A 21,070-nucleotide genomic window follows, 5' to 3' on the forward strand; every position below is an offset into this window, starting at 1 on the left:
ATTAATAATAAAATATTAATATTTAATATTTTATCTTGATAACCAAATTTATTGAATGCAAAGGCACACCATTTTATGGTATCACGTTTGATGCATCATGGCACAACATTAATGGCGTCCCTGGGTGGACAGAGATAGTTGGCAAAAATTCATAATTATGCAACATTAATTAGTAATTTTATTTTAATAATTTTCCAACATTAATGGCGTCCCTGGTGGACGGAGTACAGTTGGCAAAAATTCATAATTATGTAACATTAATTGTTTCTTCCATTTTTGGCTAACATAAATGGTGCCCCCTGAGGAGAGTACAGTTGAAAATTCATGATTATGCAATATTAATTTCTTTTCATTTTGGCCAACGCTAGAAATAAGTGGAATTTTGAATTTTCAGTCAAGCCAAAGGTTTGAATTCAATTCCACTAGTCTGCCACCGAGTAGACATTCAACCGTATTTACAAACAAGTGCATTGTGGTGAAATTTAATTTATTCATAAATTAAATGTTTATTAATAATTAATTATTCATAACTACCATTTTAGGTCCTCATAGTGTTACGCTAAAGATTGCTATCGTTTAATAACTCAGTTGAATATTCGTTGTTGAAATTTTAAGAATTTCTTTTAACATTTGAATATCACATATTCAATGTTAACTGTATGAAATTTCCTGTAACTGTTAAGTGCTTTGAATTAAGACATAGCGTGCCACCGCCTATGTAACAGAGCTTGTACCTGGCTGTTACTGCCAGCATAACAGCCCAAGTTGGATAAGAGAACCTGAGAAAGAGCCACAGCGTGCTTCCAGCCCTGTGAATTTATAGAACCCTAACTGTTACTGCCCTGCATATCAGTTAGTGATTAAAAGTTTGGTGAACTGTTTTACCCACCATAGTTTTGGTTAGGCTAGTGTACGACCAAATCCACACTACAAGGTGTCTGCCAGTGCAACACCAAAGCCAACCACACTGCTTTTGATTTATAAACTTGTAAATCTAATTTTCAATTTCAGAACCAACAATGGAGAACCTCTGTAGAACAATTTGTTTCTTCCATAGCACAGAGCCTGACCCCGGGCTATCCCGAATTCATCAGCAAGTTGAACTTCAGTGAGTGTAATAAAGAAATAGATTCTCTACTTAACGACAGGTGTGATGCACAAACAGCATCAAAGGGTCCATTGTTGAGATGCATGATTCTAAATTTCCACAGGCAAATCAACCTTGCCTGTCAGAGCAAAGCAGCCATGGAACAGGAGGTAAATGCCCTAAGAGCGCAAAATGCTTTTCTTTCCAGGAGGTTCAAACTGCTAGTAAGAAAGCCCTGCACTATTTAGGCCTGCACTCAGCAGAGTCAGATCTCATTTCACACAAGGAGGAATTGTTAAAACTTAGATTAGAAGGCCCGGCCTCATCAGTTTTGAACCAATGCGATTCTGGTTATTCCGATTCACACTCCTCCGATAGTGTACGGTTAACTCCTCTTCACTCCCAAGATGGGACAGAATCCCATCCGACCCTAAGTCTTTGGGAATTAAGTCACCTCCTGATCCTCCACTGACAGGAAGAGGTAACAGCTTCCTAACTTCCCATCTCCTGACTCTGACACTGACATTGATGACATATGTAGTTTACCCTCAAGAACACATTGTGCCTCATATGCTTCTCATCCACTGATGCATGACACATTTTTCCGTGCACAACTCTCCAAAGGGGGACTTCAACCTTTCAAGATGTTTTAGCACCTCCCTCAGCCAGAGAGACCTGTAGCAGGTGATGCACGTGCCGACCTCACAGTGTCCTCGCTTGTTTGCTTGAGTTTCTAGCTAAAGATATTGAACAATTTGATCCAGACAACTGTGATAGCAATATTGATAATTACTTTAGAGAACTAGATCTCAGCTAAGTGATGTGCCAAATGCAACAGAAAGAGAGAAGGTTAGACTCGTGTTAAAACCAGCTCTACAGCTGTTCACAAGTTTATTCAGTCACTTCCTTCCAGTGTCACAAGTAACTACACAGAGCTCCGTCAAGCACTAGTCGAGAATTCTCTTCTACTGCTGACGAGATCACATCCATTGTTACAGCATCCCAAATTAAACATTCACGTCCGAAAATCCCAAAGATTATTTTCAGCGTTTGAGGCATGTTTATTTTCAGGAAAGAACGCACCAGGCCTAGAAGAAAATCCCACCTTCAAGTCCATGTTCTTACGTAACTTACATCCATGTATACGCACACATGTTGTACTGATGACACAGCAAGGAAAACCTTCAATGCAGCAGATCAGAAAGATGACACAGGTGGCTTGGGAAACTGTTATCACTTTCAAGGCTACAGTAGGAACCGAGCCCGTCCAAAAAACAAACAGCGGTGCCAAATTCATCCGCTGCCTCAAAACTTCACCTCACAACAAAACGAGGGGGGACAACAGGCAGCGTAGGGACACAGAGCGTATCCGCCATGTCCAGCAACTTCCCAGAGATAGACATTCCCACAGTAGAAGCTGTAGGAAGCCATACTCTGAAATTCTGGCTCAGACAACTGACCACTACTCAGAAGATGACGACAGCTCTCTGAGTACAGTTTAAAATATGGTTATGACCGAGCACACAGTGACAGCGCCTCGAAGTCCTCCTGACTCTGGCTCCCAGAGCGTTACGGCCCTGAGCCACGACACAGGCGATCCAGAGCTCGCTCCTCAAGGCCATAACCAACACAGTTAACTCCTGTACTGACAGTAGTATTAAGTTTCTTGCAGTTAATAGAAACCTGTTTTGTTAGCAACAGCAGCAAACTTCAAAACCTAAATTTGATTAAACTTATATACCACTGCCAACTTTGTAAATATGTTTGATCGACTACTTTCCATTTCATAATAATGAAGTCCATACCACATGTTAGACATTAGCATATTATTACAGAAACAATGATACAGTCATTTGGATTTGGAGACTTTGAAAAATTATGACAACCTTCCGAGGAAAACCTGCTGAAGATTAAAATTGTTAAGTCTAACAGATCAGACTGAGTACTACATTGAGTAGGATTCCATGAGTGAACAAAACTCTTGGACATTCCAAAAATGACCTTATCATTGTACGTGCCACTCTCTCTGCATCTTATCTTACAATTTACAATGTCTTATTTCTTCCTTTTCTCCTAACCTAGTGAAGAGCACAGGTTATTCATATTGTACTGTCATTGTAATCTGAATTATTTGTCTAATTTGAATCTTGCTTAGCCAAACTAGATAGTATACACAAATGCCCAGATGTGACAATCCAAATGAACTGACAATTGACTTTTCCAGCTTTGGACTAAACATGTTCAAGTTCGCCCTCAGGAACCCAGTCAGGTGCGATCCTGAGAACGAAGGGGGATGTTGGGCCATGGTTTTTGTGAAACCACACTTCGCCTACATGTGCCATCAAACCCTGAAGCCGCATGTTCCCCAGGACTCCGTTCCCAGGGCCATTAAAACCAGAGCAAGAACTCAGTCTCCAGAGGCAACAACTTCACACAGAGGGTGAAACCCCAGGGACACAGGTTTCAACTCCCATTGTCACTCTGGACCCCATGACCTGTGAGGTCACCGGGCCAATATAAGCCAGGTTCTCCAGCTTCTTCGCTCGATCTCTCTTTTAAACTCCTCAACGGAGAGAAGGCTGTCGAGCCTCGTCTGCCTCTTCCCACAATCCTTCCACAGGAGGGAAGGCTGTGAGCCTCTTCTCCAGCTCACATCTTCTCTTCCCATCCAACTCTTCGAGAGGCGCAAAGGTGCAGCTTCCAGCTCATCTTACCAAGGAAACCTCCGCCTCCAAGCTCTACCAACGTCCTAGCAGCGACTCGATGTCCTGCTGGCAAACTTCAACTGAACTGAACTCAACCGAAACCAGCAAGACGACACAAAACTGCGAACTGCACAGCAACTTCCGTTTCCCTTTCCACGGACTGGTAACACATCTGGGCTTAATAATTATACTAGGCTAAGCAAGACTGTTTATTCGATTCTGTGAGGTTTATAACTTTGATTTGTGGTGTTGTATTTTGGGTACAAGTTATTGAGAAAGTAATGTTAGTCTGTTATGCTCTTCACAGTCTTTCGTTGCATCCAATCTAGTAACTTCCTCTAATTTGGCACACACAAACACACGCATAACTCTTCACCTCATTAGCTCTACAGGTCGTAAACATTCCAATAGGTGGGGAAGGTGTTATCTCTTTGGCCAGCCACCATCTTGAAAGCACGCTGACTCACACAGACACACACACATGTATACACACATACCTATCTTTGTTTAGCAATTAGACCATTAGTAATTTGTGTTTTTATACTTTATTATATTCATAATAAATGTTTTTCTTTCACAAATGTTTTTCCATTAATGTTGCATAAGTGAATTTCCCAACCTCTACACTGTCAAGAACCCCATATCTTTCAACTTAGCTAACTATCTATATGGTAATTTTGGTTATAGTTATTAATTTAATTGTTAATCAGAGTTCCAAATTTGTAGTTAGAACCTTTATGAGACTTAATCAATAAATTGGCTATCTTTTCACTTCCTTTGAAGGGTGGTGCCCAGGTAACTTTAATCAATTAAAGTTATTATTTAATATTAATAATAAAATATTAATTTTAATATTTTTATCTTGATAACCAAATTTATTGAATGCCGAAAGGCACACCATTTTGTATCACGTTTGATGCATATGGCACAACAGTGTCATATGGCTTTACAAATTCTCATGAACATGAACTCTGGAAAAAGAGAATTAGGTCTCGATATTTGCTTTCACATATGAAGAACTCAGCAGGAGATTGTCCAGGTTGACAGAGCAAATTAACAAAACCAATATGAACAACGTTCTTGAGAAGGGACAGTGTTCAGCATAAATGGAGTTGTATAACTATGTTTAAAGTATCTATACAAAGGAAAAGGTCTGACAGAGATGAAGGGAGCAGCAATAATAATTGTAATGATAGCAGTACTACCAGGAATAATAGTACATGTTGGTATAGGCATATTATCATCCTGGATCAGCACAAGGACTTCCGAGGAAGAGGTGAAGTCAGTAACATGTATTGATGAGTCATGTCTTTTATTTGGGTGAAGTACAATCTTTAGTTTTATACAGCACATATTTAGACTGATGTGAATAACAAGTTGAAATGTTATTCCTGTTCTTTTATGTTGGATTATATCCAATAACAGACACCAAGAAAAGTATCCAAATTCTTTGAAAGAGAGGAGAAGTGAAAATTGTCAGCGATGTTGCAAGGCATGTAGGAAAAATAAATAACAAATAGTATGTCCCTGACTGGGGAGATATGTTATTTTAAATACAAGTACACACTCGAGATTTCCTTATTCCATGGTAATTCTCTGCTATCTATCAAATGTGCATGATTGCTGTGTCAACTTTGATCGGAAACAGATTTTTGGACAAAAAATTGGGGAACTGCCTGCCTTGGGATGACAAGATCAGTTCTTCATTAGCAAGTTTAGTGTTGATGTAAAAGTTAAGGGAGGGACATGATAAAGGAGGAGAAGGGTTTAAAAAGCAGACCTCCTTCCCAGTTAAGGACCGTGTTGCGAGAGGCTGAGCTTTGTACGACTGACGAACACTGCAAAGATCAGATTGTGTCTCAGACTCCAGCTTCAGAGCAGATATGTCTTTCTTTACAACTGTGGCACTCCTGGTTATTCTGGCCATTCCTGAGGGTAAGTAATCTGTCAACCACTGACCAAATATAAGAAGAGGAGTTTCTTGCAAGGGTACATGTGATGCCTTACTTTACTTATTGCTGCCAGCAGCATTTTTGTGACATGCATCCAGAAATCAATGTTTCTCTGACCTCTCACCACCTCAGGTACCAGTCAGGGGGGTCAAGGAGTGCCTCTGCGATGTCAGTGCATCAACAAGGAGAGTAAGCCCATCGGACGTTGGCTAGAAAGGGTGGAGGTGATCCCTGCCAGCTCTCACTGCACAAAAATTGAGATTATGTAAGCACCAGGACCAAAAGTGTGCATTTTTCCTTCACAGCAGACGTCTGAGGTGATTTACCTGTGTCTGTATGGTTGTGCTGTAATATTACCTCATCATCTTATTTGGTCCTGCAGTGCCACTCTTAAAAAAGATGGGGGAGAGATCTGTCTGGACCCTGAAGCTCCGTGGGTCCAAAGAGTGCTCCGGAGATTGGATCAGTAAGTGTAGCTTCACTCCATTTTCACTGAATGTTTGAAAAGATTAGCATAAGTGTTGAAAACCAGAGACGGCAGCTAAACCTTTCACTTAACACAGTGGAAAAATTGGAGAAAGTTTTTTGAAATTCTTGTTACAATCTATCTCATTCCATTTCAAGTCATGCATTGATTATCAAACAATAATAAACTCTTTGATTTATTGTGATCAAACAGGATGTAAATAGTGCTCCAGCTGTCATATTGTCATATATTCAGTGTGTGTGTGTGTGTGTGTGTAAGTTAGATAGCCTGCCCTATAACACATGTCGTTTTTCTCTCTTCAGACGAACACCTTGAAGAATAACGGACCGGGACACGTTTTCATTTACACTGAAGCTTAAAGCGGACACATAAAGCACAAAGAGCTTGTTCTGTATCGCAGGAAGGGTTCACGTGGCAGCGGTTGTGCCTATAAATCATCAACACAACAACGAGTGCGGACACAAACGAGGCTTTGTTCTGAAGAGCGTCACACTTTCAAAGAGCTGTTTTTAAAAGCAATTACAATATTTGTATTTTCTCTTTGTATCTTTTATTTTTTGTATGAATCAGTAAATGTACAGAATTGTAATAATAATAATAATATATAAACATATTAATACAATTTGTTCCTTATTCTTTAATGCTTAACATCAGGGGGAAAGGAGATATATGGAACATGAAAGGTCTACTTGAAGGCTGTACGACGTTTTTACAGACTGAATGAATTCTTTGTATGAATTTATACCTTTAACATAACGTTATTATGCTATCTTCGACAAGGTGGTTATGTGTAGGATCATGTAAAAACTACTGAACCGATTTCAATGAAACTTGGTGAAAGGGTGCACCATGGGCCAAGGAGCTTCTGGAGCAGATCCATATTTCTTTTTTTACATGATTTAACATTGAAGGATATAGGGTGTTAGCCTTGGCAGAGGTATGCACTTATTAATTAGACATTTTGAATGATCCCATTCGAAATCATGCATATGCAATACAAACATGTGTATACCCACCGTATGTTTAATTTGATATTTTCTTTGATATTACACCTGACATTTTCAGGTTAGATTCCCCTGGGGTCAGAGAAGATCTGTGTAATTTGTCTCTTTATTAAAATAAAGCATTTTTACAAAAGGTTTGTCTGTATGAGCGCTGTGTCCCACTGTGTCTTGTCACTTTGAATTCTCAGTGGAGGGACATTGCCACCTCTTGGAAAGAAAGGTGCACATCATCAGGACTATATCCAGTTCTAGTGGTTGTTAAATGCCCACATTCATTATCTGCTGACAATACTGAAATTATATTGTTTTAGTGTATGTGGTGTAGGTCTAATTCCATTTATATTCTATATTTTTTTATATTTCCCACATTCATAAGTATTGCATTCTACTTATTATTACTTTACAGATGTCTGTTTTTGAATGCCTTCTTGCTGCTGTAATGTGTGTGAATTTCCCCACTGCAGAATAAAGGATTATTTTATCTAAACATTACCCCACAGCTAAACAGGTTTTCCTTGTATCTTTATCCATCTTTCCCCTTCAGACTCAAACAAAAAGATCCAGCTGCTGCACAGCTGTACTTAATCACTGAAAGTCTATAGGACCAGAGCCAGCAACAGCAGAAATACATTGCTCTGCCCAGATATGTTATTGTGCAATGAGAATTAATGCCTCTGTCCTTAGTGACAACGATAAAAGAAGAAACAATGTGGAAACCCCCGAATTTCAACAGAATTTCAACAGAATTTCACAGAACCGCCAAAGAACTACCAGCAGCACCAGATTTATATATACCACTTTTCTTCCATTGACCTCTCTGAACTGACTTCACTAGTTGAGTCCACTAAACCATCATCCTCATTAGACCCTATCCCAACGACACTTTGAAGGAAGGTTTGCCTTTAATTGACAGTTCCATAGTAAATCAGATTAATATGTCTTTGTTAACCGGCTAAGTACCTCAAGCTTTTATGGTAGCAGTAATTAAACCAATGCTTTGAAAGCCTACTCTTGATCCAGATGTTTTAGCTAATTATAGACCCATATCAAACCTGCCCTTCATTTCAGAAAATCCTTGAAAAAGCTGTTGCTAACCAGTTGTGTGATTGCTTAGATAGAACTGGTTTGTTGGAAGACAAACAATCCATCGCAACACAGAAACAGCTCCGGTAAAAGTGAGGGAAGACTGTGCAATAAAGTGACATCCTTATAACAACAGCGATGATAGTAGCAGTGATTAATAATAGTAACAATGATAATAATAAATAAGCTCATAATAAAAATGATAGTTCTGGTAGATGGATCAAACGGCTCCTGAGTCAGGTACCTGTAGAATGACAGTAAACAATACAGATTTGAATAAATCTATTATAAAGATGATCATTTAATCATTCATATCAGCTGAATCAACACTAATTCACCCATGAACGTTAAGCGGGCCTCAGATTGAACTCTTGTTGATTTTGATATGTTCAAATAATTATAATAAAACTCCTAGAAATAAGACCTGTAAAATATACTTTATGGATTTTCAACTTAATCTCAAGACATAGAATAAAAATAATAATATTTGGTATAGCGAAACAGCAACTGAACATTTTATGAAATATATATAAAAGGAGAAATAATGGAAATCAAACAGTGAGCGAAAAAAACAACGTCAACGATATTTTTGGAACAAATTCAACATTCATTCGCGTGTAGAGACGTGAATCAGGCAGTTTCCCCCCTGCGGTGACGTTTTAAATAAACAAACTGTAGATTCTCTCCTTTTTAAAACAGACTGTAGATAATAAGCAGGGACTGTGCAGACGCCCACTTCCAGGAGGCGGGGTGAGGATGAGCCTGCTCCATTTTTTGCTGTTTCTTTGCCGTAAACTGGAAGCGAACGTCTGAAACGCATCTGCAGTCATGTCCTGTTGTTGTGACTCCGGAGGCAGCCGGGAACCGTCTCCATCCCCAGACATGTAACGTGGAAGAAACAAGAGCACGCCCGAACATGCGCGGATCCGTCGGACTGTGACGAGCTGGTTCGAGGTAATAACAGGTTTATCTCTTTTTTTTTATTTTTTACGGAGGCGACGCTTCCCTCTCATTTTTTTTTTTATGAACGATTATCGGCGTTAGCGCGCTAGCTAACCGCAGCAAACTTTCACCGCAACATGGCAGGGGCATTTAGAGATGTTAGTGACGTAAAGTAAACAACAACAGTGTGGTTGCATGTCCGCCGTGTTGTGGTGCGCGTGGCTAGTGCGAGTGTTAGCATGCCCATCCTAGCGTGGGTTGTCTGTGGCTGAGATACGTGTTTATTTGTGCGTATTGTTGTTGTTGTTGTTGTGTGACGGTTTCCTTTGTGACTGGCTGTTTCCAGGCGCGCCTCCCCCGCCGTCACGCTGCTCCCCAGCCGGCGTGCGCGCTGCCATGGAGGTGGGCAGCCTCCCCGTGGAGCTGTGGAGGGTGATCCTGGCCTACCTGCCGCTCCCCGACCTGGGCCGCTGCTGCCAGGTGTGCCGCGCCTGGAGGGAGCTCATCCTCTCCCTGGACAACACCCGCTGGAGGCAGCTGTGCCTGCGCTGCCCCGAGTGCCGCCATCCCAACTGGCCCAGTCAGCCCCACCTGGAGCCGCCGTCCTGGAGGGAGGCCCTGAGGCAGCACGCCCTGGCCAGCCGCACCTGGGCTCAGAACGGCCCGGAGCTCCAGTCCTCCACCTGCCTCCTCTTTTTCCGCCGACGAAAGGACCGCCGGGTCTGGCATGTGGGGCCCGGGTGCGAGTTTGAAACCCTGCGCGGGGCCCTTGGGGCAGCGGGGCCATACGACCGCGTGGTTCTCCATCCCGGTGTGTACGAGGAGCAGGCGGAGCTGACGCTGAAGGTGCCCGTGGAGTTGGTGGGTCTGGGCCGCCTGGGTGAGGTGGCCCTCCTGGTGTGTATGGAGCAGCAATGCCCCACTGCCAGGCTGTGTAACCTGGTGTTCATGCCCCCCTGGTTCTCCACTGTGGTTTACAAGGTAACAGCTTGATCTCTTTACACAGCAACAGTGTTTCCCATTAACTATCTAGACTGTGGTGGCCTGCCTTATTCTAAACTGTCCTGCCACAGTTTCATAATGAACACACACAAAAAAAACCTCTCATAATAAAGATCAATAACTTGGTGTTTTGCTTTGTTGCTGCATTGCATAGCTGCGAGCTCGTTCTATCGTCCACACAGACGGTCGGATCTCATAGTTTCAGCTGCAGTTGTGCACGTACCTGTTAAAGTGCCTTCACTCTTTAATCTGTGTACCTGTCACTCAGAATCTGTTGCACGTGAGAGGGACATTCGTGTAGCGGCACCCCTTCTACCGGCATTGATTGTATGAATTCTCTAGAAAACCCTGCTGCAGTGTCTTATTACAACATTATTGCCCCCTCTATTTATATAAAATAATTAAAAAACAGACAGAAAATGTCCCTTGTTCCACAAGAAGCTGGAACTGGGGGATGAGGGTCAATTTTTAGAAGGGTTGCACATTATATCTCAGTTTATCGATTAATGGAGCAACTGTTTAGCTCTGTCCAGCAGTATCCTAACAAAATCAGATCTAACTCTTTCTCTCCTTGCTCTGCTCTAGACATCGTGGGGTCACGTCCAACTCGATAACTGCAACTTTGAGGGGGCTCAGTTGCAAATCCGCGGCCCAGGAACCTGCCAGGCTCGCTTCTGCTCCTTCTCGCAGGGCAGCTCGGCCCACCTGCTGGGTGTCGTCCTCAGTTTAATGGACAGCTGTGACTTCTCAGGAAGTGACACCGCTTCAGTGACCGTGGAAGGTCCGCCGTTGTCAGAGAGGAACTGGGCTTGCAAACACTTGGCCGCTTTGGCCAGGACGTTCCCGTCTTGTGGCGTGTCTGGGAATAACAGTAACCCATCGAGAGGCCCACAGGCTGGCTCCGCTGGTGGGCCTCAGCCTCCGGGTAATAACGTCAAAAAGGATCATGTGAGCATGGAGGACTGGCAGAGGAGGACTGGGGTAGATGCATTGTGTCAGGGCACGGTGATTGAAGATGGCTGGAGTGATGGCGAGCACAGCGAGGGAGAGGAGGAAAGCCGAGATGGAGAAAAGACCAACAGCACCAAAAACCCGTTTACGTTGGATTACAAAATCTCATGTGACAATCATGGACTGTCCCATTTGCTCAAGCCCCGGGCAGACGGCTCTCTGCCACTGGCCTCCTCTCCAGATCCCCTGCCTGTGACCCCAGAACCCCTCACCCTTCAGCAGGAACTGGACAGGGACCCAGAAGCTCAGATACTGGCATCGTCCACCCTCGGCTGCATCCTCAGACGCTGCCTCTTCAGGGAAGGGAAGGGTGGTGTGCATCTGTCTAATTATGGACAAGCTCGGCTGGAAGGCAACGTTTTCCGTGGGCTCAACTACGCTGTCCGCTGCATCCAGAACTCCACAGTAAGTAAAATCATAATAACCTTGTTTTAGACTTAATTGAATTTGACTCGCATTTAGATTTCCCATGTTCAGTGACTTTTAATCTGCATCATGCCATTTGAGAAATGTATCAAGTGAAGGAAGTAGTCCCAGATCATAAGTAATTAAGTGGCAGCTTCCAATTCAAACTGACACTTGAGCCGCTTCTCTCTCTCTCTCTCTCTCTCTCTCTCTCTCTCTCTCTCTCTCTCTCCTCATTCAGATCGTGATGCTGAGAAACGAGGTGTGTGAGTGCCGTGCGTCGGGTGTCTTCCTGCGTCTCTCGGCTCAGGGCCTTATCGCCGAAAACGACATCCACTCGAATGGAGAGGCGGGGCTGGACATCCGGAAAGGGGCGAACCCCATAATTCTGGTAACTACTGAACCACTGTATATTGAATTCCATAGTTTTAAACATGCAAACATATCCACATTCGATGACCTAATCATGCCCTAGAGGATTATAGGATTTATGGGCTCCTTTTGAGGTCCCAATCACACAGACATTTATTAAAAAAAAGATAATAATAAGTAATGTATAGATGCTTGAATTTGAATAAATGTAAATGTAGGTGCCCTTAGTTTGATGGTCTTCTCTATTTTTACTGTTTCATTTTGTCTTTCATTCTACAGTGCAACAGAATACACAGTGGTTTGCGTTCTGGGGTTGTTGTCCTTGGCAAGGGAAAAGGTTCAATTCGGAGCAATTGGATCTATAACAACAAGGAAGCGGGCGTGTATATTCTCTTCAGTGGGAATCCTGTGGTCAGGTGTGTGGGGGCTCTAAAAACAACTGCTGTAACTTGTGCTGGAATGTGCTGTCCTCGTATGTGCTGTCAGCCATTTTCAGATATGAAGAACACAGCAGGAGATTAGTCCTTCTACAAGCACTAGTAGAGTGTGCTGCTATGCATAACCCTGCATTATAGTGTTTTATGTCATTCTAAACTAGCAATAGTAGTTGTAGTGCCTCTACATTCTCTGCAGGGGAAATAAACCAGCTACTCAACTGGAAAACCTCAGTTAAAATAACTTAACTGTTAATTAATTAGATCCATGTTATCCCCTCAGGTCTTTCTTGAAGTGAGACTCGTTCTGAACTTGTGAAATTATTCAATGTTTTCCTCTTCTTTCTGTCTCTCATAGTGGGAATCACATCTTCCAGGGCCAGGCAGCTGGGATTGCTATAAATGAGAATGGCCGAGGAATAATAAAAGGTGTGTACGTGGGTCTGTCCTTGTCCACATATCATACCAGTTATCTGCCAAATAGCTTCTTCATTTTCATCCACTGCTTTGCCACTCACAGAAAGTACAAACACTACATGGGGTTATTAACGTTCTGACTCTTGTTTTATTTCCAGAGAATGTGATCAAAGAAAACCAGTGGGGGGGCGTAGACATCCGAAGAGGAGGTGACCCCATCCTGAGGAACAACTACATCTGCTACGGCTTCTCAGACGGCGTGGTGGTGGGAGAGAGAGGACGCGGACTCATTGAGGGAAACCACGTCTACTGTGTGTACTTTCAGCCTGATAATGGCAGCGTCCTGTGTTTTTATTTCAGCATCACAAGGTGTTTCATTTCCCCTCTCCCTCTTGTTCCTTCAGGTAACAAAGGCTGTGGTGTGTGGGTTATGTCGTCCAGCCTCCCGCAACTCCTGGGAAACTACATCACCCATAACTGTATGTATGGGCTGGCAGTGTTCTGCAGGAAAGACCCGGAGAACATCGAGGCCAGGGAGGGTAACTGGCCGGGCCAGGAAGGGATCGGTGGAGACGGAGTCAGCGGGGAAAGGAGAGGAGTAGAAGGAGAAGGAAGAGAAGTGCAGGAGAACCTCAACGAAGAGGGGGAGTTGTTTGCGTGGGAAAGTGATCTGGACAGCGAGGATGAGCGTCACTCTGCCCGTCGCTCCACCAGTATAGCGCTGGTGGAGGGCAACTGCATGAGCTACAATGGAGGTAATAAAGCCCACTGATACGTCAAATACAAATAGTCACTCACTCCCCAGCTCTTATGTTGTCTCCATCTTTCTGTGTTTTACTCTGTAGCCGTTGGTCTGTATGTGAAGAGCAGCGAGCCCCTGAATGTCTTCGCTAACCTTGTGAACAGTAACCGTGGCACTGGAATCGCTGTGCTGCAGAGCAGTCAGCTGACCCGGCTGGTCACCAACTGCATTCTTGAAAATGGTCGAGCTGGTGTTACGGTGGAGAAAGACTGCCGAGTGGAACTTCGTGGTAATGGCATCTATCAAAACAACGGCCACGGCATCAGTTTCAGTGGCAACGGGCAGATTGCAGAGAATGATGTGGTTGGAAACCGTGGATATGGGATCCAGGTGTCGGGCTGTGCTGACATCAAGGTGAGTTGCAGTAAGACATGGAGACAGACTTGTTAAGACTTATTTCAAATACACTTGTACAACATTGCACATAGTAGATACTTACTGTTATGTTAACACATCATTTATGTGCATGTTTTGTGTGTTTTTCTTTTTAAATGATTTGTATCTTCAGGTACTGCGTAACCGAGTCCAACCAGCACAGGGCTGTGGCATCGCTGTGATAGGACCAGTAAAAGGTGTCGTGCATGACAATCTCTTGTTCCAGGGCCATCCTGGAAACAAGAAAACACTCCTCCACATGGATCCTGGCAATGACAGCTGTGTGTTACGGAACAACAATATTCTAAGACACAATAACAGGTAACCAGACAATAGGGCCAGCGATTTAAATGGCATCAGTGGTTTTAACAACCATTCTCTTTCTCCTTTTCTCCACATACTTCAGCAGCTAGACTCCATGTCTTTGTAACAATATATCAGACGACAATGAGAAAACACTGCGCCAGTAGAACGGATACTTGTATCTGTGACCTTGCGGAGAATTATCTCCCTAAACTGCAGCTTACCTTGGTTTAACAGAGCTTTATAGCCATTTCAGTTCATTATTTAACAGTCTGGCTCACAACTTAACTGTTATGGTTCAGTCTCGTATACCTCTGTTACACCAACATTAGCAGGTAAACACAGGTTTTTAAACACAGGTAAACCTGCTAATAGAAGGCAAATAACTCTTTTCCCATTGCCAGTAGTTGAGTTTTGTTCTGTATTGATTAACGGTTGTCTGTGGGATTTTTGACCAGTAGGGTCATTTTCAGCCAGTAAACAAATGGAGCACTTGCGCAGCTCAAACTGAAGGCATTTCCCTTAGGAGTTAGTAGCTCAAAAATAATGAGTATTGGACTTGAAACTTGTCAGGAGGCCATGAACATGGCTCCAAATAAATCATGTTTAATATCATCAGGAAATAAGCGCCTGTTAGTTCACCATATTAACATGAACTCAGCTGACGTGTTGTTATGTGTTCAACATCTGTTCATGTTTCTGCTGCCTGTTAGAGGCCAGAAGAATTTATTATTGCAGGTTTGACATCATTGTGTTTGTGGGAATATAAAAAAAATCTGTTACTTTTGTCTTTGCGTTTGGCAGCTGTACATCTGCTCCTCCCTGGGTGCTGGAGAACCCTCCACCTCGGCCACTGGCCAGCTCCCCCTCTGGCCTCTCCTCAACCCAGTATCCTTCCCGACTTGGAATATCCATGACAACCAGGATCAGTGCCACTGTGGAGAGTGGTTGCCACAGTGGAAGCATGTTCTGCTCCATCCTGTGAATACTTGCAAGCACTTACTATTTAATATGATTGAACTGGTGTGTTATCATATATTTGGAGAACTCTAAACTTCCTCAGAGAAGAACCTCCAAAATGATGCTCTATCGTTAAGGTGGATCAATCAGCTGGAAGAAAGGGGCTGCACCGACATAACCACTAAAGAGACCACCCACCTTCCTGGATCATAAAGGTGGCACAACATTTTGTACATCTGAAACCAGACTTTTGTAATTTTACGATAAAATGCCAGAGCATTCATCAAATGTGGACTCCCAATGTGAAGCTGGAGAACAAGACATTCAAGCATTGTCACCATCCTACTATACCTTAACCATTTCTATACTAAAGCTTTAACTTTATCATGTTCTCAGATTTCAAGTTCATGTACAGGATCGCTGTAGACTTTGTATTTTTGTCATTTTGCTTCTGAGACTTACTGGTTAGGATGTGCACATGTATCCAAGTCCTAGCAGGAATCTAAAACCCCCATTCAGACCTGGTATTAACATCCATCCTGAGTGATCAATCGCAAGTGGTCAGCATTAAGTTCAGGTATGAACACAGCCAAATACGTCCTGAGATCCAATCCCATTCGGAGGTGGTAGTTTAGTTTCACAATGATTCAAAAGTATTTTTATCAGTATCCATATGTTTATTTATTCATGGCCAGTGTCACAAAATCAACAGTCTAACACATAATTGGTGATACTAGATAGATTCATTCATTCAGCCCATCCTGACTCCTCACTCTTTACCCCTCTCTCTCGCTTGCACCGACACAAACAAAGTGACAAACACATCCGTAAACTCAGACTGGGTAAAAACGACATCATTTGATATTCGCAAACAGAAATGACGTGTGCTTATTTGCATATCGAGCGGGGGAAGTGAGATCCGATCACAAGTGGTCACAGGAGACAGAGAGGTGTGTTTTAACGCCAGGTGTGAACAGACAAACTTATCACTGTCAACTTGTGATCAGATATCTCAGGACAGATGTTAACACCAAGTCTGAACGGGGCCAAAGCCTCAATCATCCTACAAAGTAAAGTTGTGCCTTGTTTCACTTCTTCAGTGATTGTAGCTAGGGAAGGAGTTGTCATAGTGCAAGGTGTATATGCAAAATTGATGGAGCTGCTCTATTTCCTGGTGAGTCTGTTTTTGTATCATGCCCATGTTTTTGAAAAGAAGCTTTGACTTCGTGATGGAATTCAGTTCAGTCCACAACCACACAGACTCACCTGGTAATAGCAAGTTACAGAAGGACAATTCTGTTCAATGTGCAATATGTGATGTCTACAAATGTGCCTCTGTTTTATCTGTCTCAGATGTTTCTGTCATCTAGAATTTGTTTACAGCTCAATACTCTGCTGCTTTTTTGTATCATGCACAGTAAATATTAACTAAAAACGTCACGTATAACTCAAAAGTTCATCATTTTATTTGTCTACAAAATGCATCAATAAAACAGTTCTCTCTTGATCCAGTTCTTTGTCCTCTCTTGTTACTGTCTTCAGTGCATTTTCTTGCGTTTCCGTCTCTCCGTGAACTGTTCATATTTGATCAGAGGTAGAAGAAGGGTCGCCTGCTTGTGTTCGCCTTGCAGTCCAGCCTTGTCAGTCTTCCCCCGGGCCGGTCTAACTAGGGTCAGTCCCATTGACTTCGCAACTTCAATCATCCTACAGGAAAATATGAATCAGGTATACCTGCAGAAATCCTCTATAGCACCTCATAGACAGCCAGAAACACTATGGAGCATGTGCTTTTGACTCCAAGCAGAAAGATTGGGAGGTCAATAATCTTCCTTCAGTGTCTAAACACTAACATTAAGTTACTACATGTGAAGCCAATAACAAGACAATACTTCACACATTTAAAACAAAACATATCACATACAGAAGTTCCCGACGGGGTATTTGCTTCTTACCTGGCCTCAGTGATTCCTAGGTCGCGGTGCAGTAATGTGAGGTCAGCAGTCATGTGACCCATGTGCAGCAGCAGGGCCAGAGAGTACGCTGCTATTTTGGCTCGCATTGATGTTGACACAATGTTCAGGACCCTAAAAGGTGAAAGTCATGTGTTTGTATTAAAGACAGAGGAGTCAAATAAAAATGTGGGTAGAGCATGCAGGAGGCAGGACATGACCTATAAGCTCCGCTGCAGAAATCGCACGTTTTTGTTTACAGCCCATCAACACCTTTGTCGACTCTTTGCAGCAAAACCTCTTCGATTCTCGCTGTGTTTACAAATTGTTATCTTTGTTGGCGTCTTCAACGTGTGTTGCACTTCCAATTTTGCGTCCGTCAAGTGTTAGAAACGTCGTCAACACCCCAACTCGCTCACTCCGACTTTCCTGGACATTTTCCTGCTGTATTCTGACATGTGATCACTCTGAACATTTTTACGAGGGGGCGGGTAGAGAAATTTCAGGGAAATGTCTGCACTTCACTTTAGTGATAAACAAATACATCCAGAAATATAAAGTGGTGTAATATACTGCCAAAACAAATTCCAGACACACTGTGATTAGGAAATACATGTTCACACAAAAGGTCTCTGCGAAGCAAATGTAGTCCCTGCAAATATTTTTACTAAATTACCGAGGTGTTACATCATCATACCTGCCATTGTTGAAAGTCTCCACAGTGAATGTTTTGAGCAGCTTGTTTTGAATGATGCGGGGGCAGCCTTCCTCCTGCCCAACTGCACATATAAATATATATCAGTTAGTGTCATTCCCAGAAGGTGCACAGGACCACACATACTTTATGACGAAGGCTAAGAACGTTACTCACACTTGCGGGTGATGTTCTTCTGCCGGGCCAGTTTGAGCAGCATTGAGAGGTAAAAGGCGCCTCGTGCCACCTGGTCTCTGGCTTCATCTGCTGTCGGCATGTTCTCAAGGTGCTTCGCAACACACAGGCTCCTTCAAACAAACAAACGTTAGAATGCAAAGGAAACACGTGCAGCTTCATAACATGTGTCAGTGTGAGCCCATTGTTACTCTACCCTCCGTCATCCGTCATCTTCTGCAGCTCCTCAGGGCTGAGTTCTGCCAACTTGGAACCGGCCATCTCCAGAGTTTCAAACTCAACAGGAGTCAGGACTGTGGTTAGTGATTAAGGACCAAGACCCAAAAGTGTGGGTTGATTTTGTAATTATATTCGGGTCAGGTTCAGTCACGTTGGTTGGGTTATGTACATGATTGTTTACAAAACACAAGCCTGTAATCAGGTAAAACATTGGGCTTGGGTCTGGTTCAGACACTAAATATGAAACAGGTTTTCTCTCAGGCTTGGACAGGTTTGGACAGAAAATTGTGGCCCAAGCCAAACAAATCCAGCTGTCATTGTGAAAACGCAATACATTTTCTGTTGTATCATCTACAGTTCTTACATCCTTTGGTAATACACACACACAGAGCCAATGACGGATACGATCGTCCAGTAGGTAGACGTCCTCAGGTTTGTCTGCGTTTGCATCGCAGGGAGGCAGGTGGAGAGCCAGGTCTCCTTGGGACTCTGTCTCAGCAACTTCCTGTTGTAGAGCTGAGGAAAGAGAAAAGAAAATTCGTAAAAATAAGTATCAGAAACAAACTCAAGACTCGAGAACACAGGGAAGACAACAGAGACTTAAACAGCCAGAAATTCCAGGTGAGCTTTGTGTTTTCCTGACTGTTTAACTTACCTTCCAGACCCTTCTGGTCGATCACATTGCTGGCAGCTTTAGCCACAGCTTGGTGCAGTGTATCGCTGCCCACCTGATTCAGCCTGCGGGAGCTCAGAGCTCTCTTCTGTTTGTTGGTGCCAAACGTTGAAATCAAAGATTCAACCTACAGAGAAAAGGGGATGCAACATTAATACATTATTGCCAAGTGGAATGTTGCTCTCGTCGTGGTCTGAGAGGAATAGAACCCATCATGGTACCTTTTCTCTGTAGGTCAGAGTCGTGTCCTGGGATTTTGCAGTGTCCGTCTCTCCTGGTGAAAAAAAAACATTGTAGATGTAGAAAATTTGCCCTGACAAAATCTCAGCATCAAATATTTGCCTTTCAAAAGATAATGATTTGGTTTTAGAAAATCATCAATCATTTGGGTTATGTAGACCTATTAGGATTTTTGGGAGACGATACCAATATTAGGAAGTTTAAAAAATGTTGATATCAATATATATCAAATAATTTGATTTAAATGTTATATTCAGTTTAATGCTCAACACGTGTTGCTGGTTGTTGTCATTACCTGGTATGACAGGCTGCATGTTGAAGAGCTGAGCATTGTGCACCTCCATTTGCATGGTCTGTTTGTTCAGCACTCCGACATAATATCTAAACAGACACCAAACATACACCTGTTAATCCTGTTCACAGCGGTGAACAATGGTGTTGGTCCTAGTTTCTGAAAATGTGCTGCATTCACATACTTGCAAAGGTTGTTGCATTTCAGTGACCCCGTTCCAAAATTATTTCCAACATAGGACAGTCTCTCTGATTCAGCAACCTACACATAGGAAGATGTAAGCAACACTGTGTAATAATTCACACTCAAAACACAAATCATATATATACAAGAAACAACTATACCAATGCCTCCACAGCCACTGGTAGCATGCAACAAAGTACATTCACTTCATTACTGTAATTGAGTAAGTTTTCACTGCATAGATCAGCAAATATCTGTACTTTCTACTCATTTTCACAGTGAATTGTGTTTTTGTTTATTTTTAGAAGTGATCAATAGCAAGAAGAGATTTGATCCAATCAGAGCGGGCAAGTAACATCAGACCCGCCTCCTCAGCTATAATGATGTGGTAAACTGTTACATTAGGAAATAGGCAACACTCTGCAAGTACTTTTACTTTCAATACTTTAAGAAGCAAGCAAGTACTGTGTTATTTTTTCTTAAACAGAGGATTATTATAAACATAAGGTACAGTGTGAACACATCTGTCAGAGGATAACAGTGGTTCTGTATCTTCCTCACCAGTATCCGTCTGCTTCTCTTCCTGGGGTTGTTCTCATCTACGCTCTTGTACATGGAGAAATCCAGTTTGTCTGCATTTCTCACGCTGCCGTTTGAAAACCGGACTGTAAAATAAATCATAATATTAATAAATATTAATAAAAAAAGACACACAGAGAGGAGCCTGTCAACAGCTACTGCACACAATCAAAAACATGTTTATTATGAGTCACAAGAAAATACATCAATGAAGCAGCAACTAATATACTGCTGCGATGTTAAAAAAGAATATATTTATCAGTGTGTCATGTTTTAAAGTCTTTTTCCTGACTCAGTGCGCGTGTCACCTGGATTTCACTGAACTAAACAACTAGCCCCGCTGCTGCTAGCCCCCACGTGTACGATACAAACAAGCGTTTATACGTGAGAAATACGTATGGTCCGACGTTTACTGGCGTTATTAGCATTTTGATTATATTATTAAAAAGTCTGAACAAGCAACAAGAGGGAACAACGCACCCATAACAGCTTTGTCGCCTTCTCTTTCCTCTTTACAACACACTAACGAGCAGGAGGCCGCCATGTTTGTTGTCATGTGTGACGAGAGGATTCACTCCCTGCTACTTCCGCCTTCGCCGAGCTTGACAAAGTAGTCCACCATCAGGCATGTGAATTTAAGAATCTGACAATAAATACAATATATTGGAAATCAAGTTTTTAAAAACAGCAAAACTTTTAATTAAA

General features: G+C 42.6%; 3 protein-coding genes across 3 annotated transcripts; 2 read left to right on the forward strand and 1 right to left on the reverse strand.

Annotated features, from left to right (window-relative positions):
* The first annotated feature begins 5,534 nt into the window (after positions 1-5,534).
* On the forward strand, positions 5,535-7,368 carry LOC118119256 (interleukin-8-like). Its single transcript, XM_035173061.2, has 4 exons — positions 5,535-5,727; positions 5,877-6,009; positions 6,127-6,210; positions 6,534-7,368. The coding sequence occupies exons 1-4, from the start codon at positions 5,676-5,678 to the stop codon at positions 6,544-6,546; spliced, it is 282 nt and encodes a 93-aa protein (XP_035028952.2). The 5' UTR covers positions 5,535-5,675; the 3' UTR covers positions 6,547-7,368.
* A 1,724-nt stretch (positions 7,369-9,092) lies between these two features.
* Positions 9,093-16,848, forward strand: fbxo10 (F-box protein 10). Its single transcript, XM_035173017.2, has 11 exons — positions 9,093-9,272; positions 9,607-10,241; positions 10,848-11,678; positions 11,920-12,069; positions 12,330-12,466; positions 12,843-12,913; positions 13,060-13,212; positions 13,306-13,656; positions 13,747-14,057; positions 14,212-14,399; positions 15,186-16,848. The coding sequence occupies exons 2-11, from the start codon at positions 9,657-9,659 to the stop codon at positions 15,364-15,366; spliced, it is 2,958 nt and encodes a 985-aa protein (XP_035028908.1). The 5' UTR covers positions 9,093-9,272; positions 9,607-9,656; the 3' UTR covers positions 15,367-16,848.
* On the reverse strand, positions 16,786-20,976 carry polr1e (RNA polymerase I subunit E). Its single transcript, XM_047343623.1, has 12 exons — positions 20,846-20,976; positions 20,348-20,451; positions 19,788-19,864; positions 19,607-19,692; positions 19,293-19,345; positions 19,054-19,198; positions 18,804-18,914; positions 18,376-18,472; positions 18,162-18,292; positions 17,988-18,069; positions 17,294-17,425; positions 16,786-17,045 (listed from the first exon to the last, which is right to left on the reverse strand). The coding sequence occupies exons 1-12, from the start codon at positions 20,919-20,921 to the stop codon at positions 16,880-16,882; spliced, it is 1,260 nt and encodes a 419-aa protein (XP_047199579.1). The 5' UTR covers positions 20,922-20,976; the 3' UTR covers positions 16,786-16,879.
* Between the last annotated feature and the right edge of the window lie 94 nt (positions 20,977-21,070).

The sequence above is a fragment of the Hippoglossus stenolepis genome, chromosome 2 (assembly GCF_022539355.2).
Source record: "Hippoglossus stenolepis isolate QCI-W04-F060 chromosome 2, HSTE1.2, whole genome shotgun sequence".
NCBI classification, from domain to species: domain Eukaryota; kingdom Metazoa; phylum Chordata; class Actinopteri; order Pleuronectiformes; family Pleuronectidae; genus Hippoglossus; species Hippoglossus stenolepis.

Excerpts from the sequence above, each read along its gene's own strand:
- fbxo10 (XM_035173017.2), top strand. The coding sequence starts at position 9,657 with ATGGAGGTGGGCAGCCTCCCCGTGGAGCTGTGGAGGGTGATCCTGGCC. Across the intron at positions 11,679-11,919 it reads GCTGCATCCAGAACTCCACA|ATCGTGATGCTGAGAAACGA; the intron begins GTAAGTAAAATC and ends CTCCTCATTCAG. Across the intron at positions 12,070-12,329 it reads GGGCGAACCCCATAATTCTG|TGCAACAGAATACACAGTGG; the intron begins GTAACTACTGAA and ends TTCATTCTACAG.
- LOC118119256 (XM_035173061.2), top strand. The coding sequence starts at position 5,676 with ATGTCTTTCTTTACAACTGTGGCACTCCTGGTTATTCTGGCCATTCCT. Across the intron at positions 5,728-5,876 it reads TATTCTGGCCATTCCTGAGG|GTACCAGTCAGGGGGGTCAA; the intron begins GTAAGTAATCTG and ends TCACCACCTCAG. Across the intron at positions 6,010-6,126 it reads TGCACAAAAATTGAGATTAT|TGCCACTCTTAAAAAAGATG; the intron begins GTAAGCACCAGG and ends TTGGTCCTGCAG.
- polr1e (XM_047343623.1), bottom strand. The coding sequence starts at position 20,921 with ATGACAACAAACATGGCGGCCTCCTGCTCGTTAGTGTGTTGTAAAGAG. Across the intron at positions 18,915-19,053 it reads CGACCAGAAGGGTCTGGAAG|CTCTACAACAGGAAGTTGCT; the intron begins GTAAGTTAAACA and ends CTCTTTCCTCAG. Across the intron at positions 17,426-17,987 it reads GAGACTTTCAACAATGGCAG|GGTCCTGAACATTGTGTCAA; the intron begins GTATGATGATGT and ends TTCACCTTTTAG.